This window comes from Tamandua tetradactyla, chromosome 1, assembly GCF_023851605.1.
Source record: "Tamandua tetradactyla isolate mTamTet1 chromosome 1, mTamTet1.pri, whole genome shotgun sequence".
Taxonomy (NCBI): Eukaryota; Metazoa; Chordata; class Mammalia; order Pilosa; family Myrmecophagidae; genus Tamandua; species Tamandua tetradactyla.
In genome coordinates this window covers 40,454,834-40,478,827 of record NC_135327.1, presented here as the reverse complement: position 1 = coordinate 40,478,827, position 23,994 = coordinate 40,454,834, and the positions used below count along the sequence as shown (strand labels likewise).

Below are 23,994 nucleotides of genomic sequence, written 5' to 3'. Positions count from 1 at the left end.
CCATGTATCTATTTAAACTTAAATTAATTACAATCAAATAAAATTTAAAATTCAGTTCCTCAAGTTACACTAGACACATTTCAAGTGCTCATTGGCTGGTGGCTACTATGTCAGATGACGCCAAATATACAGCATGTCCATCTTCGTGGAAAGTTCGATTGGACATTGCATGTGTACAATATCTACTTCCCCAAAAGTATAAACACAATAAATCACAACTAAAATTAGACTTAGAAGAACCCATGACAAAAGAGACAAACTAAGAATAGATGGAGAGATAAGGAAAGAATTCTTTCAGTAACTGGCCTGAGGAAGGTGATAACAGTTGAGCACAAAAATAAACTTTTGAGTTTCCTGACAGTTGGAGCCCACCTGTTATCACTTTGACTTACAAAAGTGTGTCCCTCTGGGGGTGCATGGGTAGCTTAATGGTAGAATGCTCACCTTCCATGCGGGAGACCCGGGTTCAATTCCCAGACCATGCACTCCCCCCCAAAAAAGTGAGTCTCTCTTTTTATTTCTTGTCTGACAGAAGCAGGCAGGACAGAGACCTCTGTTGCAACACGCACTGGGTGACTAGACACAGCCTTTGATCGTTTTTATGGAGAATTTCTTGGCCAACACCTTGGGTTGTTGTCCTTAGTTTTGGTCAATAGATTGGAAACCCCTCTCGGAGGGCCCCCACTTTCTGCCCATCAAGTTGTCTGCTCCTAAGTTTCTGCAGAAAATTCTGCAGAGCAAAGTTGCTGCGTTGCTTGGCAATGATTCCCCTCCACACTCTGGGCCCCGTCCTGGCGCAGGCATGTCCATTCCTGCTGAGACCCATGTGGGAAAGCAGCCAGCAGGGTGTTTTCTCATCCACTCCCATCTCTGGACAGGATCAGCCTGATGAGCTCGGCAGGCTAAGGAAAGAAGCAAGGTGGGTCAGGAGAGGCCACGGTGGACAAGGAGAGGCAGGAAAGATGACGAGAGGGCAAGCAGGAGGCTGGAAGTATGAGGAAGAGGGAAACTTGAAAGACTGGCCCTTGTGGCGTGAGTAAAGTAGGACATTGGTGTGCCACCACCCTTTATTATCTACAATGCAAGACAGGAATCAGCAGGCTTTTTTGGCAAAGGACTAGATAGTAAATAGTTGGGTCTTTGAGGGCCAGACAGTCTCTGCTGCAGCTACTCAGCCCCACTATTGTAGGCAGGCTCAGACAATATGGCGATGAATGAGTGTGGCTGTGTCCCAACAAAACTTTGTTTACAAAAACAGGCAGTCTGTGGGCCATAGTTTGCTGACCTTTAATCTAAGACAGTAAGGTTACCGACATTCAGGAAATAAGGCCCCTCTAACCACCCAGGCTTGAGGAGATCCCCAACTGCAAAAAGGAACAAGACTTTCTTTCTACCAACCAACAACTGCCTCCCTCTCATGCTTTGGGCTCTTACTCCTCAGGTACTATTTGGGAGACATGCTTCAGTTTTAGGGCATCCCAGAGATGTTGACTCTCAGAACAGGCTACTAGGAAAATTCCATGGACGTAGCCCCATGGGTTTAAAGAAAAGTCAAAGGTCTTCTTGTGTGTTACTCCTCACCAGATACTTGATTCCCATTACTCCCCTAAAAAAGCATCCTAGGAGCTATTAACTGGACATAAGGAGAGGTGGGAGAAGAATGATACTCTAGAAAGGTAGGGGAGCAGAGAGTGAGGTGTTCACATGCAGAAGAAAGGAGGTAGTTAAAGAAACAGAACAGGGTCCTGTACCACAGAAGGGAACCAGGACTCAGCCACCACACTGCACACTGCAGGGGGCACCATTCATTTTGTAGTCTCCGTGAATGGGGCCTCTGGAGTTGTTCAGTGCGCAGCCTGCACCACATCATGTGGCATACTTGCCTCTGCACTGAAGGAAGCCAGAATGGTATCCTGAGATCAGTGCTGGGAGTTGGGCTGGTTTAAAACATGTGTGTCTGAAGATGGTATTAGGACCTGGAGGGAACTGTCAGAGAACAAAGTGGGTCAGGTCTCGTGTTGACAATGGTAAACCTTAGAACACATCTGCTGTATGTGGAACAGCCCTTTCTCAGCTCCAGCAGATCGTTCATTCCCCTTTTTGGCCAGGCAGGACTGGAGGCCTAGTCTTGCCACATCATCCATTTTTCAAGAGAAACTACAAATCTGGATTTAATGTTAGAAAAAAATCTCTGCCTTTTCACTGTTGGCAACAAATGCAAACTCTGATTTTAAATATATCCATGAGCCAAATTAGCCAATGATCTCCCAGTACATCCTCTCTCATTTAGCCTGGTTACCTCTGTTTGGAATTTGACTGCCGATCAACCAAGATGCCCATATAACACATGAGTTAGAGAATATATAACACAAGCAGCGAAACAGTAATCAAGCTGAATTTGCTTATGCACTTAAATGGAGTTCTTAGCCCCATGGAGACGTTTCTGTCAAAGGGAAAACAGAATTCTTTTGAAATTACTTTGAGAAAGGAGTATGTGGCATGGTCCCTAAGATGTGGTCCCCAAGTGCCCCTTTCTTCTGTGTTAGGACGCGCCACATTGAGCCAGGTAGTTCAGCAATAAGGGGAAGTTCTGTTCATGGAAGTCAGGGTGAGGGAAATCATATGTCCAGGTTCCAGTCTTCTGGATGTTTCCAAAGCTTGAATTTCTTTTCCTCCACTAGATCTTCCTGGTTCGTAAATCCACCAAAATGCAGAAGAAAGTCCTCTCCCTTCGCCTGCCCTGTGAATTCGGAGCCCCACTCAAGGAAGTTGCCATAAAGGAAAGCACATACAGTAAGTGGGCATTGGGTGGTTTATTCCTGGTTGATGTGCAGCCTCGGGTGCCAGGATGAGTGGACATGGAAGGGCCCTGTACTCTGAAACGGGCAGACAAAGGTCTGTGTCCCAGACATCACTTATTCAATGAATGATTGGGCAGGTAACCTAGTCCAGGAGCCTTGATTTTCTCATCTATAAAATGGGATGATAGTAACCTCAGAGAGCTATTAGCAGCTCAATTAAAACAACTATTCACAAAGTGTCTAGCTTACTTGCTTGGCATAGAGTATGTGCATAATAGAGGTTGGTTCTCTCTCTCCAGTTAAAGTGGTACTTTGATTCGGTTTCCAGGCTTGCTGGTGACTAAGCTGCAAGGCAGGTTGGCAGGGCTGGGGCATTTTTACAGGGTCTGATGCTAAAGCATGTGCCTGCACGTCTTCATAAATAAATAACTCCAGAGTCTCTATGTTCCCTCCAGCAATCACTGATCAATTGTCTATGAAATGCAGCTAATAGGAGGCAGAATCCAGCCCTTTGGAAAAAATAACCAGCTGAAGTTTTGAAGGGAGAATAATGTTCAGCAGTGCCTGTTCTCCTGCTGTTAGTGATTGCTTTCTACTTTTTGGTCACTGGGAATGTAAAGTCTCAGGAGGCCAAGTTTTAAATTTAAAAAAAAAAGAACACAGTTCTGATGTACTGCCAGCTTGTCCCAGGAAGGACCAGAAGATGGACCCGCACACCAAAGAGGAAGACTTTGATTGGCACGGAGGGTGAGAGGACTGGAGTGTGAAGGCAAGGGGAGGCGAGTCTGGAAGCCTTTCTCTGTCTCAATGACAGGGCTGGGATCAGAATTCTCACGGACTTCTAAATTTGGATCTAACCAAGCCCTAGCCCCTGTGTTTGAAGGAACTGAAGTTATTTAGGTCATCTGGAAGGGAAGAGATGGGATTATATTCAGCCCCAGAGTTTACAGTCTCGCTGAACCAAATAAATGACCTTTAATGACGTCTGAAGAGGAAACATTTCTGGTAGAAGTGAAACCCACCAGTGGTTAGCCTCAGGTTCAGCTTTTAATCTGGGGCCTCCGTGTATTCCCTGCGGATCTCCTAAGGTCACTTATGCCACAGAAAAACTTCCACTGGCAAAGATACATGGGCAGTCATTGAACCCGACTAAATTGTACCAATTTATTTACATTAGGAGGTAACCAGAAGATACATTTAAAACCCACCCTTTTTAGATGGACACACTAGTGATCAATGAGAGGGAGGAGTTAGGTGTATGGTATGCATGAGTTTTTTCTTTTTGTTTCTTTTTCTGGAGTGATGCAAAATGTTTTAAAAGATGATCATAGTGATGACTACACAACTATGTGATGATGTTGTGAGCCATTGACTGTGCACCAGGTATAGAAAGTATGTGTGTGAAGATTTCTCAATAAAAAAAAAAATTAAAGAAAAAAAAAAGCCAATTCTAAGTTGGCTTTTGAAAGTCTGCTAGCTGAGAAGTGGTAGATCTGACTGGTTTTAAAATCCCTTCTAATATCCAAAGTTGACCGCAATAATCCAGGTGAAAGCCACTTCCTTCCCTCTTCAACTGTAAGGACAGTTAGTGTTGATAAAAGCTTTCTCCTTGTTCTCTGAGGTCCCTCTCTGCTCAAGGTTTTTCCTCCCTATCTTGGCAAGAGACCAAGCTCTGCCTTGTGTCCCCCTCTCTGCTCCTTGGAGACCAACTAAACTACACCAGGAACCTTCACCTTCCTTAAACATATACTTGCCTGTCTGGTCCTCAAGACACCAGGAGGTGTGCTTCACAAATGGCCAATGGGAAACCAGAGAGGAACCTTGAAAGCCATGAAAATAGATACAAAGACTAAACCCGTCATGACAAACACAGGTCCAGACACATCTCTTCGATGAGGAAGCTTCTGTGGTTGACAACCCTTATTTTAGACAACTGATTCTATGTGGAAATCGCTGGCACAAAATCATTTGGACTCCGCCTTGTACCATGTAGAAGAATTTTATCTCTCAATTGTGTGCAACAGCTGGGCATTAATGACTCTTTCTTCTTCATCACTCCCTGAATTCTCTCTGGGTGACTCAAGAACTAGTCTAAGCCAAGGATTAACCTGGCCACAACTAATTAGCACCTGCCTCAGTTCCAGCGTGATGGTCCCTTCCAACCAGGGCCTGTCTCCTGTAGGAATTGGTGGTGGATTGGGAGAGGCTGGTCTCGCTATAAAAACATCTAGATACTTTGCCTAAACATACATTTACATTAATTATTTCGTTTTTTAGAAATTTCAGTTCTCACTCCTACTCTTCTAAATAGATGAGAAAAGTACTCTAATCATCCATTTTACATAGAGAAGACTGAGGCTCAGGGAAGTTTACCTACCCATAAATGGTTCCCTCCCACTTAACTCACTAAATTGTGGTGCACATATTTGTTTGTTTCTGTGTGTGCATTCCACTAAATTGCAATACCCGTGTGTGTTTGTTTTTGTCTGTGTGTGTATCTGTCTCTCTGTGTCAGTGCATGTGTACGCTTCTCTAAATTGTAGTGTGTTTGGGTGTGTGTGACAGGTGTGTAGGGTTGTAGTGGTATGAGTGTGTTTTGGGAGTGCTACAGAAATATTAAATAAGCAAATTTACACAAAATAAGCAAAATGAATGAGGATAGGGAGGGGTGCAAAAGGGAGGAAAACTCATCTGATTGAGGAAAGAAGAAAATCTTCGTAAAATGAGGCTATTTGGAATGTTTTTGGAAGAAGAGCAGCGTGAGTGGTTGGAGGACAGATGAGTTCCTTGAGGTCGAACCACTCGGCACCACCATTTCCGAAGGTCTGCGAAGTGGCACACCATCTTAGCAGCACAGCTGTTCTCCATGAGGAAGCGTTTGCCTGGGGGAGGGGTGGGTAGTCAGGGAAGGCACCCCAAGCGAGCGGGTTTTGAGAATCTTTCATACTGAATTTAACCCAAAGCTGATTGATGGGAACCCTTTATCATCTTCAGAGCGCTGCATCTCTTCCACTCCGTGCCTTCCCCAGAGCTGCCCTGCTTTGGCAAGGAGGAGGGTGCACAGGGAGGCCACGGCCCAGGAGGTTTGGGGTGGGGGTGGGTGCACGTCCTGCTGGTCCCTCCTCCAGCCTGGCCCCCCGCGCCCTCCGCCCAGCTCTGTTTTCTGAAATTTACAAAAGAGATAGTTGTGCAACTTGAGAGTCTGGCCTGGTTTGTTTACGAAGCACGTGTCCAAGTGAGTCAAGGGATGGAACTTCAGGTTGTCCTTACTGGCCGCTCCAGCGGGCCTATGTCCTTCTCAGAGTCACTCTGATGAGCACACAGCAGTTTGTTCGGGAACCCTGAAATGGCCCTCCTCACGCAGGATGCTGGAGGGCCCGTCCTTTCTCAGAACACACTCAGGGAGACTCAGCTGCTTTCCGAAATCTCTCTTTTCCAGCCTTTTCCCTGGAAGGCTCAGGAATCAGTTTTGCGGATTTATTCCGGCTCATTGCTTTCTACTGCATCAGCAGGTAAGGCTTCTCCCGCTCTGTGATTTCAAAGACCTCCGGTATGTGCAAGCAAGAAAGGCAGCCCTGGGCTTTCTTGATCAAGGCAGGATGGAGGGGGGCTAGAAGGCTTGCTCCATCCTAGCTGTCCTTTTCCACAACTCAAGTGCTTGTTTGAGTCTGCATGAAGCTGGGCCAACTTCACAAAGTGAATGCGTGCCAGAGAGGGTGTGAGTTGGGGAAGGCTTTCTTTGGAAAATTTTTCTTTTTTTCCCCTAGCAATAACAGTTTCCAAATCAAGTGTCCTTTCAGCGATTAAAAAGCAAAACGCTTCATCTCACTATGGGGATTGGCATTGCCTTCTCCTGTGGAGCAGAGCTCAGCTTGGTCTCATTTGCTTTTCTCTTTGGTCTTCATAGCTGAATGGAGTGGACACATGGACGTGGGTTAGTGGGGTTGTTTCCAAAGGTCACTTTTCCCAGCCAGCACACACTTAAGCTGAGGCGTTTATTTGGGTTTGGTTTATCTTATTTTCAAAAATAGGTCCTAGATTGTGTTTCCTGAAGCCTCAGAAATCTATGACAGGATCCCTTGGAGCAGGTGTTCTGCTAATTACCTCCTGCAGGTCCATTAACTCTTAGGGTGCCAGAGCAGCCAAAGCCACATAATCAGTGACCCAAGGAAGGGTGGTGAATCCTGTGCTGCTCACCAGCAAGAATATACTTAGTGTTCCATCAGAAATTAGACCCTGTAAGCAAATCTGTGGGGTCACCACCTGGCTGCCATGGTTTGGCGCCATCTCTGGGACCTGTGTAGGAAAATCTCCTGGCCTAAGAGATGAGGCTGGTGCAGCAGCTCCACCCATACTCCCCGACCCCCTGCCCCGGACACCTCACTTGGCTGGGTTTGAGGCCAGTAGCTCCACCCATTCCCCTGGACACCTCACCTTTGAGGCCAGTGAGGCCAGGGGAGTGGCTTTTAGGGTTAACACGTGGGTCAGAGGGGAAGTTGGCCAATGTTTACTCTCTTTCAGTGTTTGCACAAAGGCAATTGTGCTGTTGTAAAAATCTGTTATGTCCACAAAACAAAATCTGGCAGCCCAGCAGAGATAGTATCTGCTCTCTGCTCTCTGTGGCTTATCACAAACAGTAATACCTGCTGTCCCTGCTGTCTGACGACTAAAGGAGATAAAGCACATGAAAGCTTTTTGCAAACTACAAAGCATTTGAGGTATCTGCAGGAACACCCCAACCTGGCATTTTGTGATTAGGAAGGCCTGAGATTAATGTCCCTGTTTTTTTCAAAATGCAGTGGTCCTTGAAGTTTTTATTTCCCCCTTTCCTCTGTGTTGCGGAACTCACTGGCCTGAATCTGTGTAGCTCTTGATGATCAGTCATTGACTCGATCCGGTCTTTGTGAAATATTTTTTTGAAATTTTTAAGGTTGATTATTAGCACATACATATATTTGAATAGAGAAAAATGATTGGATTGTCAGCTCCGGCTTTTCAGGCAGAATGTACCTGTGCTCCCGTTTGGAGAATTCATGGACCAATAAATATAGAATTTGCCACAGCAGGAAGGAACAAGTTGGGAAGTCCAACGGAGGATGCAGTTAGCAAGTGCATCCTAGCAGCGCTTGGTAAATCGGGGTAATCCGTGTGGCATAGAGCAGGCCCTTTCAGACTGGCAGGGGCACCAGAATCACTCAGGGCTCTTGTTCAAATGCAGCTTCTGATTCAGGAGGTCTGGGAAGGGGCCTGGGATTCTGCATTTCTCACAAGTTCCCAGGGGATTCCAACATTGCCGATGCACAGACCATGCTGTGAGTGACGAGTGGCTAGAGGAACTGAGAGCTGTAATCGTGGGGGTTTCTATACCCGGGCTGGGTAGACACACACATTATTTCTAGTCCTCATGGCAACGCTGTCAATTGGCATCATGAGGACCGTGAGGCTCAGAGGAAGGGACTGGCCCACGATTGTTCAAATAATAAATACCAGATGTGGGATTGGGACCCAGCCTTACTTTGATGCCAAAGCAGATATATTCTTCCTGCCATATTTGTACAGCTGCACAGACTTGGAGGCCCAAATCCTAGCTTCACCCCTCTTTAGCTCTGTAAGTGCAGTACTTCCCCTGCCATATCTTATATACTCCTGAGCTATGTCACAGGGGACATCATAGCTTCCTCCCAGGCAGAATGAACATGAGCTAAAGTGTTTGCTACAATGCAGTGGCAGCTGCTCAATAATTCTAGTCTCCTCCCCTGTAGAAATATGGCGTATAGAGCATAGTTAAAAAGAGAAAAATTTAGACAATGCAGGCACTGAAACCCTGGTGATGAAATGAAATATTTTTACCTAAAACGATGGCTTTATTTTGTCGGTTCTGCAAGTTGTAGAATCAGACCCCCTTTCTTTAACCTGTATAGGTGAGAAGGAAGTAGCCCCTTTTGTGTGTGTGTGCGAGAAGGAATGGGCCACACCCTTGGCTGGCGCAGTGGAGGAGGGTTCGTGTACAACATCTCATTTTCTAGTACATCAAAGCTAAAGCCATCCATTAACAAATGGCAGGTGTGGTTTCCTGTCACCTTTGTCATTAAGCCAGCCATGTGATGCTTGGGTCTCAGCTACTGCCTTGAGCAAGGTGAAGGAGAAAAAAAGCTTTACATAAAGATAGGTAGGTTTTGTCATATGCCACTCTTCCCCCAAATTGTCAGACGAAAGTAGATTTTAATTAAGTTGGTAGAGCCACACAAGCATCTGTTTGTGTGATACTATGGCATTGCAAAGTTCCATTTCCCATTAATCTTCATTTAAGATTATAATCAGACTAACTCTCCTGTTAAAAATGCCCACTGACCCTCTGCTGCATCTAGAACAGGTTCAAGTAGACATGTGCCCACAACATTTGGGGACAGGCAAAGGTTGCATGGAAGCAGGAGGCCATCTGGGTTTGATCCCTCCCCCCACCCCACCCCCAGGAAAGAACCACCTAATCCTGGCACATGATTTATATGAGTAACATAGTAGAGTGTCTAGGGATGTATTAAATTTTATTCGTTTTGTCCTTTGCTAAAAAAAACAAACTTTGTTAATTTGTTATTCATTATCCTCAGCTTTAAGAATTCCACAATTATCCAGTCATCCAAATTTAATCTGGTTCAGTCTACAATGGTACCCGATCTTTCTGTATAAACAACCAGTTGTTTGGTAAAGTTACTCTTCTCCATGGCAATTTTCATGCCACCTTCTGGTGTCAAAATATGGAGCAGAAGCTCCACGTTTTGTCCCTCACTTACTCCACCCCAGCCACAGTGGCCTCCTTGGCAGACCCTCTTACCCCTCAGGGCCTTTGCATCACCTCCTGCTCCCTCTGCCTGGAATATTGTTCTTCTCCTTGCTCACTCCCGGCCTCCCTTAGATCTTCACTCTCACCATAACCTTCCTTGGCCAACCCCCATACTCACCCATCTTTATCCCCCTTCCGTGCTTTATTTTTACCCACCTCCCATAACCCCATCTCAGAGACTCTATAAATTGCATATCTGTTTAATGTCTAAAGGTGTCCACTGAAATGAGGCTCCAAGCAGGCAGGGACTTTTGTCTGTTTTGTTCCCAGGACCCAAAACAGTGCCTGGCACATCATCAATAATCATAAATATTTGTGGCATGGATGAATGAATAATTCTTTGTAACTGCAGTACCACCATGGGAAAAGTAACTCTTTCATGAGGAAGTCACTCTTGTCATCACTGAACATTCATTCGTTCATCCCAAAATCACTTTCTCCCTGTCTTTATCAAGAAGGCATCATGCTGAGCCCCAGGGGGATTCACCATAGCTTAGGGCATGGTCCTGACCCTCAAATATGACAATAAACCAACGTTTATTAAATCTGTCTTTACCCCTTCTTGAGAGAGCAGGTGCTTGGTCTCATTTACCAACGATAGCTCTATGCCTCGGCGGTGGCAGGCTACCGGGACCAGCCTGGCTCCTTCCTGCTGTGCCTGGGTCTCAGCGGTGCATATGTCTGTATGTCTGCACATGGTACTGTCAGCCTGCGTGGCAGGGCTGTCAGCATGAGGTGCTCTAGACTTGCTTGTCTTCCTACTCAATGTGAGGTCCGGAGCCCAGTGTCACGGGCGTCCTGGGAGCTTGACAAAGATGCTCAGTCTTGGGCTCCCGCCCAGACCTACTAATCAGAATCTGCAGTATAATGAGATCCCCAGGAACTTTGGGTGCATGGTAGAGAAACACTGCCTTCAACAACAGGAGAAAGATTCATCTCCAGAATTTAAGGACAGTGTGCAGGTTCTAGCTGGACAATATCAAGTATAACCAACGAAAATTCGTTGCAACCCTGATGTGTTTGAGGCAATGAGCTAGTAAACCTTGGTTAGGATTTGGAGTTGGGACCTAACAGTCAGAGGGGGACATCTTGCAAATTAGTACAGTAGATCTACCAACATAGTCAGCATTCTTTTTCTTTTTGGTCGTAAACAACAGAACCTATTGACTCACAGTTTTGGAGGCTAGAAGTCCCAAATCAAGGTGTTGGCAAGGCCATGATTTCTCCAAAGACTGTTGAGTTCTGGTGGTGGCTTCCTGGCCTTCAATCTCTGCCTCCATCACCACGGCCATCTCTCTCTCTGCAGAATCAGAGATTCCGACATTAACTTTAGCTACTTTTCCAACTGGAAAATTTGGTTCCCACTACAGATACTGAAATTGCATGGGCTTTTCTTTCAGCCTTTCCTGAGTATAGTACTACAGTTCTATCCCCAGTCAAAATAAGTTCTGGTTGGGTATGGTTTGATGTCTAGGTAGAACAAGACATTTAATTATAAGCATTTTCTCTTTTTAAAAAAATCAGGGATGTTCTGCCATTTACCTTGAAGTTGCCTTATGCCATTTCAACAGCCAAGACTGAGGCTCAGCTTGAAGAACTGGCCCAGCTGGGATTAAGTAAGTAGGTGCTCCCCTTCCCCAGACTGATCTCAAAATGAATACATGGTGATACCATCTTGGTTTTCTTTTGTAGGAATAAATAAAAACACTATTGACAATTAAAAAAAAAAGAATACATGGGTCAGAACCAATGTTAAGCTGGCTAAGGCTAGAATAAGCATTCCTGCCATCAAAAAATAGCCTCCCACCTCCGTGGTGAAGCTCAGCTTTTGGGTCCATGAGGTCCCTGGATTAGACTTTCTGTGATTGTTTCTTCCAAGTCAGATGTTCAGCCAACACATGAACAAACTGGTACTGATTTTATCTGGGTATCCCTCAAATTCCCACCCCTTGTCCCCCTTGCTTCTCCTATAAGTGGGTTTGGGCTTCCCAAAATATCCAAGTCCAAATATAATGAAAATGCCTGTCACGTGCCAGTCAGAGGCTTCCCGTGCTGGGGAAAGGCAATGCTTGATGGAAAGGGAAAGTCACCACGGTGCCTCGCACACAGGAGTTTTGTTTCTAAGGGGTACCCAAGGATTGACAGCACTTCTGTGCTTTGAGGAATTTGACAGTATCTAAGTATCTAGGGAAACATCTGGCTCACTTCCTCTCTTATTGTTCAATTCCTGTCATAATGTTCCAGGCCCTGGCCATTATCCTGTGATAGGTCATTGTGCTGGCCAGGTGGGCCCATCCTTCCCTTTTCTGCCTCTTTGCTGATGCCCCTTAACCACACTGCAATTCTAATGGACAGTGGTTGACCAAAGATTTGGGGCATACAACTCACCCGGCTTAGCCTTCATTTTCCCATTACACTGGGGAAGCCATGTGAGTTTAACTTCTGCAAAAAATGCCCACTCCCCCACAGTGAAAGAGAAATTATTCTCTTGAGATTTCAGAGCATCTGTCTTTAGAGAGGTTAACAACCAGACCGCAGTATTTGAGTGGAAGTTGAAGATTCTGAAGCTTAAGTACCAGGATTCCTAGAACCTAAAAAAACATGACACTTGACCCAGCAAATTAAAAACTGGGTTCTTCCTTTGGCATATTTAATCTAAATAACTTGTTTTAAAACAGGTACTATTTCCGAAGGAGCCTGTATAATTCATGGGGAAGCCAGGCAGTAGCTTCAAATGCCCTCTTGAAACTTAGATTGCTGCAGAGGAATTGCCACATTTGTCTGAGGTCTGTCTGATAGGCAATTGGGTAGCAGGATTGGGAAAGAGAATCCTGGTTAAAAAAAAAAACTATCAGGACCATATGAATACCCCCCCTTAAATGGTACATTGCAGCATATCTTGCAACTCAGGTTTGCAATATTTGAACTATTTTCTGGAATCTAAGTTACTATAATCACCTAAATTATAGGCTGCTGGAATATGCAAGCCAGGTCTCCATCTTCTCTAGGGACCTTCCTCCCCAGAGCTGCTGGTTTGGCAGACAGCGTGCAAGGCTGAAGGACTTCACTAGTTGTCTTGGATGGCACTTGTGCCACGCAAGGGTTAAGACAAAAATCGCTTGCTCTAGTGGCTGTTGGTCTGGAGGAACTCTTATATATTCAACTTTATCAGTTTGCACATTGCTCATTTTGTGAATAGACGTCATGTTTTAAAATCCTGTACCTCATTTATTTGTCCATGTGACAAATATTTCTCGAGGGTCTACTGTGTGGCAGGCACTGTACCCCACGCCAAGGGTTCAAAGGTTAGTAAGGTAGTCTCTCCCTCAATTCACAGTGTATATGGGAGAAATATCTGCATGTGAGCTGAGGGTGATAATGCCTTGAAGTCCTATAACTGCAACAGAGGAGTAAGGAGGACCCAAAGGGGTGGGACCAGTTCCTCTAACACCCGACCTGGCCCATAGAAATATAATGCGAGCCCATGCATACTTCAAAGTTTTCTAGTAGCTGCATTTAGAAAAGTCAACTGAAACAGGTGGAGTTAATTTTAGTAATATATTTTATTTCATGTACTATATCTGAAATACTATCATCTCAACATGGTATAATATAAAAAGCTATTGACAAAATATTTTACATTCTTTTTTTTCCATATGAATTATTTGAAATTTGGTGTGTATTTTACACTGGCACCACGATCAGGTGCTGAATTTTCATCAAATATATTTACCAATCTGTATTTTATATTTCCTGAAATTTACAGTTGAAAAGGTTGATTCATAACTGCAAGTTGTTCCAAGCCTACTTAAACATTTTCCACACAACTGAATGGGCATCAGTTTTACAATTTAAATTGACAAAGATTAAATAAGATTTAGCATTTGTTTCCTCTGGTGCACCAAACCTGTTTCAAGGGCTCAGTAGCTGTATGTGCTTCTTGCATTGGGCACAGCCCAGGAAGGGAAACAAAGGCAGGGGAGGGAAAGGCCCCTGAGCAGGGGCCACAAATGCCAGCATTGGACCATGTTTGCAGCCCTGACCAGGCAGGGCCAGGGTTCCCGATTTTAGCCTCTGCCCCCCTCCATGAGCAGCCATGGAAAAGAAACAGGTTTTTTTTTTGTTTGTTTTTTTTTTTTTTTTTTTTTTTAAAGGAAAGACAGAGAGAAGGAAGGAAGGATAGAAGGAAGGAAGGAAGGAAGAAAGGGAAACATTTTTAAACATTTTCTTGTTTTATTGTATTCTGTTTCTCCGTTTTTTTTGTTACATGGGCTGGGGCCGGGAATCGAACCGAGGTCCTCCGGCATAGCAGGCAAGCACTTTGCCCGCTGAGCCACCGCGGCCCGCCCAAGAAACAGGTTTTAAGCAAACCCAGCAAGGCAAAGTGAGAGAGAAAGAGAGAATAACCTATTCCAAATGGAAAATATAAGAGACAACACCCATCCCTGCCTCTACCTCCCTCAACTTGCACGGGAGTGCAAGTGGCAGGCTGCAGAGCTGCAATAAGCAGTGGGTGCCTCCCTACACAGTGGGGAGAGTCGGGGGATGGGGTTCAGCAGGGTGGGCAGAGAGCCTTGGAGATGAAGGGTGAGCTGACCCTTCAAATGTGTGTACGTTTGCTGTCGCTTTTTGCTGATGGGATGCATGAGTGGATTTTTCCTACTTTCAGGGTTTTAATGCTGAGCATGTAAAAACCCCAAAACAGATTGTGTAATCTTGCCCAAGCCCAGCTGCTGGACCTACCCGTTAAAGGGGAACTGCAGGGCCTACCCTTTTGGCTGCCAGCTGCCCCCGCAGAGGGCGCTGGGAGGAGCTGGCTGGAAAGGGTGTGCTGTGCTGCCAGTCAACTTTTGTAAAGCAAGGAGCACGGATGACCTTTTCCAAGCTTCTGCTGTGACAACTACAGTTCTCTTTTCCTTCTGAATTACCTGTGCAAGGGCTGGAGTTGTGTATTGGTCAAGCCATGTCCCTGGGGCTTTGATGGCACACAGCCTTCCCGCCAGCCCACAGCTGAGCCTGGCAGCACTCCCCCCCTTTCTGGTAAAGGAGATGCAGTCAAAGCAAAACAGAACCCAAATCCAAGTCCAGCACCTCCCGCCTCCAAAGACCCCTCCCCCGGAGGCAGTGTAGTTTTTAAGTTTTTTCCTTTCTTTTCTTTTTGTCTTAATTTGTGAAGGAATGGCCTGAGCATACTGTATTTACATTCTTGTGTTCCCTGATAATGACTTTCAGATTTTTGGAGCTCTCCAGCTGACAACAAACCCCCAAACCCTCCACCTCCCCATAGGCCTCCCTCTGCGGCCCCGGGGCCGCGCTGCCTCATCAATGGAGTGCATTCCATAAAGCCCAGGACGCCCTCGGAGCTGGAGCGCGGCCAGGCGGGCCGGGCCCTGTGCTTCATTAACCCTCTCTTCTTGAAAGTGCACAACGAGGACCTGGGCGGCGGCGGCGGCCTGAAGCGGCCGGGCGCCAGGACCCCCACCGCGAATGGCACCCAGAGGGCCCGCTCGCCCCCACCCCGGCCCCCGCCGCCGGCTATTGACAGTCTCCGCGCCAGCCCTCGGCTGTCCGGGACGGGGACCCGGACGAACAGGCCGGACCCGGCCGGCCCGAGCTCCCCCGGGAGCGGGGCCGGGCTCGGCGCGCAGCCAACCCCCGTGCCCCCACCCCGGCTGAAGAAGCAGGCGTCTTTTCTGGAGGCGGAGGGCGGCGCCAGGGCCTCGGCCGGGCCCGGGCCCGAGGCGGGCGCAGCTGGCAGCCCAGGTGGGGCCCCGCCCGGGGAGGGCACGGATTGCACAAGGGCCCAGCCTCCCGCCCCTGCGTCTCGGCCCCCGTGGAATGGAGGCCGGCAGAGGCTGAGCGACATGAGCCTGTCCACTTCCTCCTCCGACTCGTTGGACTTGGACCGCGGCATGCCCCTCTTCAGCTACGAGGCGGACACCACCAGCAGCCTAGAAGAGGACGAGGGCGAGAGCGACCAGGAGACCATGGCGCCCCCCATCAAGTCCAAGAAGACGCGGAGCAGCTCCTTCGTGCTGCCCAAGCTCGTCAAGTCCCAGCTGAGAAAGATGAGCGGGGTGTTCAGCTCCTTCCTGACCCCGGAGAAGCGGATGGTCCGGCGCATCGCTGAGCTGTCCCGCGACAAGTGCACCTACTTCGGCTGCCTGGTGCAGGACTACCTGAGCTTTCTGCAGGAGAACAAGGAGTGCCACGTGTCCAGCACGGACATGCTGCAGACCATCCGGCAGTTCATGACCCAGGTCAAGAACTACTTGTCGCAGAGCTCGGAGCTCGACCCCCCCATCGAGTCGCTGATCCCCGAAGACCAAATCGGTAAGTCCCCCTCTGTCTGTTTCCTATCCTGCTTGTTTTCACAGGAAATGTATTGTCGCCTGGTGGAAGAGGCCACCCAGCTTTAGTGATTTGAGATGAAGTTTTCTCCGGAGAAGTTCAAAACAATAGCACACTCCACCCCCTGGCTCCATTCATTCGAATTAAAAAGTGGGGAAAAAAAATCAGCTTCTTAAAGCAGACTTGACATCTGCGGCAGCTGCTCCCTGCTGGGCTTGGAGATGCTTTAGGAAGCCAAGTGTTGAAATTGCAGGATGACTGTTTGGGGATGGGTCTGGGGCTGCTTTGCCTTCTAGGAGGTGCATTGCCTGCCTAGTTTGGCGGTCTGTGTTTGTGATGTCTGTTGAGTGTTTTATGAAAGTATGCTTCTCTTGCAGGCTGTGCTTGGTAGGTAGAAAGGGATTTTTGCAGTCTCCTGCGGGGCGGTGGGTGTTTGGCTCTGTTTTGTTTGGGAAGTGAACTCTTTATTGTGGTCTTATTGTGATTGAGCATGCATTCAGGGGGAGACAGATCTCAGGGTGCAGCTGGGGGAGTTTTCACATACCTGTGGAAGTAGCACCAGTTCAGCAAGAGGACACAGTCAACACCTGGGAGCCCACCCCCCTCCCTGGGAGCCCACCCCCCTCCCTGGGATCCCACCCTACTCCCTGGGATCCCTTGCCTGCGGTGCTCCCCAGCAGTGGAGAATGGCCTGCCAGCTCCTGATGCCAGAGTTCTGTTAAGGGCATGGTTTTGGAGGAAGCGAAAAATGAAAAAGAAAAGTTTGTATTATGAATCTTTAAGTCACATAATTTGGAGGTTACACAAGAGGTTTTTTGGGCAGCCAGTGGGGAGTATTTTCTCCCCTCCCCCACCCTCAGCGACTTGTTTGTTTATTTTTTCATTCAATGTGGCATGACTAGCCCTCTGGGTCAACAGCTATAAATTTTTGTTTAAACTTTATCATAGTAACAAACATACAACTCAAAATTTCCCATTTTAACCAAATTCAAGTGTATAATTCAGTCATATTAATTACATTACAATGCTGTGGTTCCATCTCTGATATCCCTTGATAGGAATTTGACTCATTTTTTTTAGTCTAGTAACATATTTAACTTATTCTTTTAAGTAAGTTAGAAATGCTTTTCTTTATAACCCCATTTAAGGACTGAATTGTTAATAGTTACTTTGGCCAAGACAAATTTGGATTTGGCAAGCATTCTTTTTTTTCCAGGGTGAGAGTCTTAAAGGAATATATTTTTTTTTCCAAAAGATTGACTCTAAAAGGCTCATTTCAGAGACCTCAGTTTCTGGGCAGGACAGCCCAAAGAACTACCAACATTTCCAGGCAGTTCTTAAAGCTAAAAGCAAATTTCTTCTTTCTCATTGGGACTGTTGGGTGGAAGTAGTAAACATTATGTGATAGAGACTGGTTTCCCTATTTTTTTTTCCTCTCAGTCACTCTTTGATTTTCACACAAAGGAATCAAAGCCTCGTTTGTCTTCCTGAGGTTCCTGGGAGCCTGACTTGGTCTGGACTTGGCTGGGGCTGGGGTGCTGCCGAAATGAGAGTATGGGAGGAAGATGTCCTTGGGATGTGCCTTAGAGTTTTAATAGTCTGCAGGGAGAGGCAGGATGGCTTTGTCTTCCTGAGGTTCCTGGGAGCCTGACTTGGTCTGGACTTGGCTGGGGCTGGGGTGCTGCCGAAATGAGAGTATGGGAGGAAGATGTCCTTGGGATGTGCCTTAGAGTTTTAATAGTCTGCAGGGAGAGGCAGGATGGCTACAGGAGCCGCCTCTCTCCCCACAATCGGGTGGTGGAACAGCCCTGACTATTAATATTCCGGGGAGACCCTGATCCTGCAGGAGAAGCTTCCTCTTCTTGGGCCTGAGGGGAGGCAGGACTGGAGGCTGATGTCATCCCCCAGCTATGCTGGGCAGCGCCGACTAAACCCCCGTGGAAAGGCTTACGATGGTACGCTTCCCTGCCCCTGCTGCAAGCACTCTAGTCCCGGGAAACTCTTCTGCCAGCTTCTGTTTTTTTTTTTACATGGGCAGGGACCGGGAATCGAACCTGGGTCCCCTGGCATGGCAGGCAAGCGATCTTGCCTGCTGAGCCACCGTGGCCCCTGCTAGCTCCTCTTATGGTGTAGTTCGGGTAGGACATCTGCCCAAATGCTCATTGTTTCCCAAACCGCGCTGAAAATGCCCGCCAAAACCATGCTGAAATGCCCGCCGTGCTGCCCCAGAAGCTGCAGCTTTTTCAAGTAAAGAATTAAAGTCCTGACGAGAAAGGGAAGCTGTGACATTCAGTGCCTCTGAAGCCAGCGCTGGCTTCCAGGGGAGAGGGGCAGGTGTCCACCAGGTGGAGCAATTTGTCCCCAGGTCCCACCAGCTGGTAACGAAGGAGCAGATGAGTTATTTGAACTTTGTTCTGGTTGAATTCCAAAGCCCGTGTTTTTCTAACCTTGCCCCTCTTCTACTGCTTCTTGCATTTTAAATACTTTTCCTCCTCATGGCCCCTACAGCTTCCCCAGAAGTGAAGGGGAATTTTAACAGTGAGCTAATCCTGTGTGTGGAGGCAGCCGAGACTAAGGCCTCTCTGTTGAAGTGGGCGTGGCCTTCCAGAACACTGCCACGCTTCTCCTTCAGTTTGTTTTCACTAATTGTCTATGCTTTACGTATTCCTAAGTGAAGGGCTTACTGGTTGGCTAAGGGCTTGTTAGTGCAGTGCTGCCTTTGAGCCTTATGGCCGATGTGACGTTGCAGATTTGTTTAGGGATTATTCCAGTTTCGCAAACCTAGGAATGGAGACCAGGATGAGTAGAGTGGCCTGCAGTGGGTTAGGCTGATAAACCTGGGAGCTTGGATTCAGCCCAAATCTTCTTGCTCTGGTCATGTGCCCATTCCCACGATATCTCGTTTCTTGGGAGGAACACCAGATAGTTTTCACATCGAATGGCATCTCTAGAATCTGAAGCCTCAAACTAGTTCAGAACAGGTGCCTGATTTGCTCATGCTCATAAAGTTCTTCCAGAAGGCCAGTGGAGTTACTCTGCTTTTAAAACCCCAGCCCTGTTCTCCTTTCCCACCATGTCTGAAAGAGAGCTCTGGCCTGTGAGACAGGAATTCTAATTTAGAACCAGAATTTACAGAAAGTCCGTGCCTGAAGTGAAGAAAGGAGAAGGAAGCATTTCACCAAGTAGGATTAGAGCAGACATTCACTGGTACAAATGACCAAATGAACGTGTGCATGGGATTTCTTCCGTCTGTGGAGGTGATACTGATCTGTCTCCTTCAAAGGTGATTCTGTGGTTGCGTAGAGAAAAGCTAGTGAGGAAACCAAATAGTTCTTACCAACTCCGACTTTACCTATACCCCAATGCCACTACCTTTCCAGGCAAGTATAAAATGATAAACAGCCAACCAATCTCAGAAAAGTCACGCTGAACGGTTGGGTCATCTTGTGAAAAATTTGCATTCCATTTAGACTACCCTTTAGAGTTTTTCCACCCAAAAGCACTGGCACTTTGAGGTTCTAGAATAAATATTAGTTGGCTGAGTAATGGAGAATGAAGCTGATGAGGTTAAGACTTGGGCTTCTTCTCATGGGAGAACCAGATCTCTCTAATCACTCCATTTTCTGGACAGCTAACTTCCCCCTTTTCCCCTTTAAAATGTCTGTCATGACATGGAAGAACAAACAAATGCTTCAACAGAAAGCAAACACATTTTTCAGGCCCTCCTCTGTGTCTGGTCTCTCTGGTCCGCAGCTCTTCCCCACCCGTTATCATAAAGTATAGAGAAGGGTGTGACATTACTTGTTATTACTTGACACCCACGCCTCTTGGTGATTCTTCACATCACACCATTCTGGCTTCAATCTTTTTGAACCAATGGGAGAGTCCAAATTTTCTCATAGAGAGCTCTCCAATTTGCAGAACTTGTTGCAAGTTTGAGGTTAATGTTTTTATTTGATTCAAGTTAAAAGAATTGTTATTTCTGATTTGATGTCAATCTTTTTGGGAAATCCCTCTGTTTTTGAGCCCTGTTTCAAGAAAAACAAAATGTCTAAGATTCAAATAAGTTAGTAATCCCCAATTTTCTATTTCATTGAAACTATTCATCACAGACTGTCAACAGTGATACAAAACAGCTGTTTGTATTCCTAAATGTCCTTAGTGAAAAACAAGTTAATGTTGTTTTGCTTTCTTTAATTGCTGTAAATCAAAATGTGTTTTCTCTGAAAGGCAATGTAATTATTTGAATAAAAAGTATCCTTAAATTAATTTCCCACATATTTTGAAGAGCACATCAGTTTAGGTAGCCCAAGTTTTCTTTTAAACTTTTTATTTTAAATAATTTCCAATTTACAGGACAGTCGCAGAAATAATACAAAACCCATATAGAGAATTCCGACATACCACCCCATCCCAATACCCAGAGCCAACAATTTTAACTTGTTGCCACATTTCACATTTGCTGCATCATTCTATCGATCTATCCATTTCTCTGTGTTCCAAACATTATAGAGTAGATTGTAGCCCCATATTTTTAATGCAATTTTATTGAGATATATTCACATACCCTATATCCAAAGTGTACACTCAGTGGCTCGCAGTATCCATCATATGGTTGTGCATTCATCACCACAATCAATTTTTGAACATTTTCATTACTCTAACAAAAAACATAAGAATAAAGATAAAAATAAAAATGAAAAAGAACACCCCAAACATCCCCTCCCCCAGTATTTTTTGATTGAGAAATGTACCCCAGGGGGTCCAAATATGAATAAGAAATGAGGTGTGACATGACTCCCTGAGAGTTTAAACAATCACAACTATTTTGGTTCAGATCATTATTTCAGAAAATGTGTATTTAGGGCAGGCTGAACTTGACTATCTAGTGTGACTTGTTTTTATTTTTTTAATAAAGAGTTTGGTTCAAGGCCCTGAGCTATTAGCCATTCTCTTTTAGATAAACAACAGTTCTGAGAGATGTGGCCAAATAGGCATGTCAGTGACAAATTGAGATTCAAACCTCGAGTCTCTTGAGTGCTGGTGTGGTCCAGGTGAGCTCACGGGCTGGGAGGAGCTCGCGCCCTGTGCGCTTACAGAGGGTTGGAGAGGGGCCTCTCGCCGACGTGAAATGCGTGCCGATAGCATTTTAGAAAATGAGTTTAAATAGATGGAAGACCACAGCACGGAGTTCCTTTCCTTTCCCAGAGGGCATCTTTCGTTGATTAACTTTTTTCTGTAGGACATCAAAATTGGATTCATTCTGTTACATCAACCAAAAGAAGGCTCACAGCCCTGGAGTCAAGGTTCCCTGGCCCATGACGCCGTGAAGGTTCTAGCAGGGTTGCAGTTGGCAACGTGATGCAAAGCCCTCACTCCCAGACGGGAACGGGTGGTAACCTCACAAAATAAGTCACACGAAGATGTCTGTGCTAGATCAGCTTTTCTGACTATGTCCCTGGAATCGTCCATTTCATGTAAGAATGGAGATGCATGCTTTGGGCATGGGACAGCTAAAGTGTACCACTGGTTTTGGTGGAAGCAGCAGCAACTTTAGATATTCAGTGCACATGTGTATATATCTCTCATGGAGCCCAGAGAAAGGATTGCTAATCCCTCCCTGGGGTGGGATTCCATGGTGTCCAGAGCACTTTGACGTATGGAATCGCCTTTAATCCTCCTAAGCCCTTGGCAGGCCCTGTTTATTGTCCTAGTTTTTATAGATGAGGAAACAAAAGCTTAGCAAGGTCAAGCCTCAAAGCAAGGAGGACTGAAACCAGCTTGTCTGAGGAGCTTTTTCTAGCCCTCCCAGGAAGGTGGTCTTAGTGTCCAGGGCAGCTGGGACAGACACTGCAGAACGGCGGGGCGAAAGCACCAGGAATTGATTGTCCCACAGTGTTGGAAGCTCACAATCCTGCATCAGGGTGTCACCAGGCCATTTGTCTCTCTCTGTCTCCTGCTCTGGTTTCTGCTCCTCCTGCTTGGTTGTCTTTTTTTTTCATTTTTTTTTTATTGTGAAATATATCATATATACAAAAAAGTGATAAATGCCAAAGTTCAGTTTAACAAATAGAACAAATTTCAAAGTGTGGTGTGGATTACAGTTCCACCACTGCAGGTATTTCCTTCTAGCTCTTCTAATAAACTAGAGACTAACAAGAAATATCAATATAGTGATTCGGTAGTCTCATTCATTTGTTAAATCCTATCTTCTTTGTTACGATGCTGCCATCTCATTGGATCCTTCTCCCAATCTTCAGGGCTATTTGGACAGTGAGCGTTCTAATTTCTTCATGTTGAAAAGAGATGCAACATTTTGGGACAGGGAGATGCAATTAGTTAATGTTTTTGGAGAGACTGGTGTCTCTGAGTTTCAGGGCTCAAATGGTATAGGAACAATCTGGAATTTTAAGTTTCTGAAAAACAAACTTAGTGAGTGAAACGTTTATAGAGTCTCAGATACAGCCTGGGTATTCTTTTGGGTTTTGAGGAATACTGTTGGTTGGAGCTTGACATACCTTGGCAATTAGCAGTATGTCACTGAAGTTTGCATAAGAGTAACCTCCAGAATGACCTCTCGACTCTATTTGAGATCTCTTAATCACTGATGCCTTACTTTGTTATAATTCTTTTCCCCATTTTGGTCAGGTAGGCTTTGTTGATCCCATGATGCCAGGGTCAGGCCCGTCCTGGGAGTCATGTCCCAGGTTGCCAGGGAGACCTTCACCCCTGGACATGATGTCCCATGTAGGGAGGGGCTGGCCATCTCTTTATTGGGACCTCAGCCACATTGGATTAGGGCCTATTCTAGTTCAGTTTGCCCTGACATTAACCAGTAACATGTGTGCTCACACGCCTTGGGCCAGGGGTTAGTACTGAGCCATCTCTTTGCGAGAGGCATGATTCAGTCCCCAGCAAGGCTTTCCTTTGGCCTTGGAGGTTTGTTTCATGGGGCTGTGGGGAAAGGGTTGTCTGAGGCTCTTCTCGTGGTTACGCTGGACCTCTGAGATTTGAGGGACAAAAGCCACAGAAGTGACCTCGCATCAATCAGAAGGGGCCTGATAGCCACATGACTTATCACTGATGATTATAACCTTGATCACCTGGCCAAGGTAGAGTTTGCAGGTCTTTCTACTGTAAAAGTAATTACCCCCTTTCCATACTCTATTCTTTGGAAGCAAGTCACTAAGCTCTGCCCACAGCCATGGGATGGGGGTGGGGAGATTGAGTTCTACCTCCTGGAGTGGGGAGTAGTTGCAGAAATTATTTGGAATTCTTGTGTAAGAAAGATTGGTCTCTTCTCCCCTTGCCTTCATTTTACTGGAAGACAATAAATTCAATCAATTGGATTCCTTCAGTAAAATCCTACAAAAATGCAACCTGTGCTTTTCTATAGCCCCCTTCCTTGAAACCCACCCAATGAACAAAAATCTAAGTGACTCATAACCCTGGGGTTTGTCATCTTTATTTTGGTGTTGTCTTCCCTGGGCTGGTAGGATCTTCCTTTAAACGATAAAAGTGTCCTTTGCTATTTATCACTTATGGGTGGAAACACGCGTTGCTAAGAATGCTTAGAGCAAACCTAATCAGGAATAAGAGGGTGCATGTGCTCAGTTAAGGTGTGCTGGAACGAGGCTTAGAAGGGGCTTGATTGACCGCACTGCAGCTTTGGCTGTGTCATGTCAGCCTGGTTGTTCCTTTGAGAGATGCTAGGATTATTTTTCTGTTGGTCAGGGCAATGGATGAGTACTATTTTTTATTGGTAAGAGCACGACATTTAAGAAATTGAGCATCTCTTGGTGTTGTTTAATTGGGAGAAAGCCTCACTCCTACTCTGCATGAGCATGCAGGACTGGGAAGACACAGCCTTTTCCATTTTTTCAGTTCTAGAGTCAGGTGAGGGAATTTGTTTTGCTTGCTGAGAGCTAAAGTCCCTGAGGGCAGGGCTTTGGCTTATTAAGTTCTAAGCCCCTATTGCTTAAGAGAATAGAAGGAATTCCC

At 46.0% G+C, this 23,994-nt stretch overlaps 1 protein-coding gene across 7 annotated transcripts in view; it reads left to right on the top strand.

Moving 5' to 3' along the window:
- Nucleotides 1-23,994, top strand: part of RIN2 (Ras and Rab interactor 2) — a 286,859-nt gene that overhangs the window by 244,749 nt on the left and 18,116 nt on the right. For all 7 annotated transcript variants that reach the window (XM_077114814.1, XM_077114813.1, XM_077114810.1 and 4 more), the window contains 4 exons: nucleotides 2,682-2,793; nucleotides 6,241-6,313; nucleotides 11,167-11,258; nucleotides 14,875-15,975. In XM_077114814.1, the coding sequence (XP_076970929.1) occupies nucleotides 2,682-2,793; nucleotides 6,241-6,313; nucleotides 11,167-11,258; nucleotides 14,875-15,975 (1,378 nt within the window). The remainder of the gene's footprint in view (nucleotides 1-2,681; nucleotides 2,794-6,240; nucleotides 6,314-11,166; nucleotides 11,259-14,874; nucleotides 15,976-23,994) is intronic.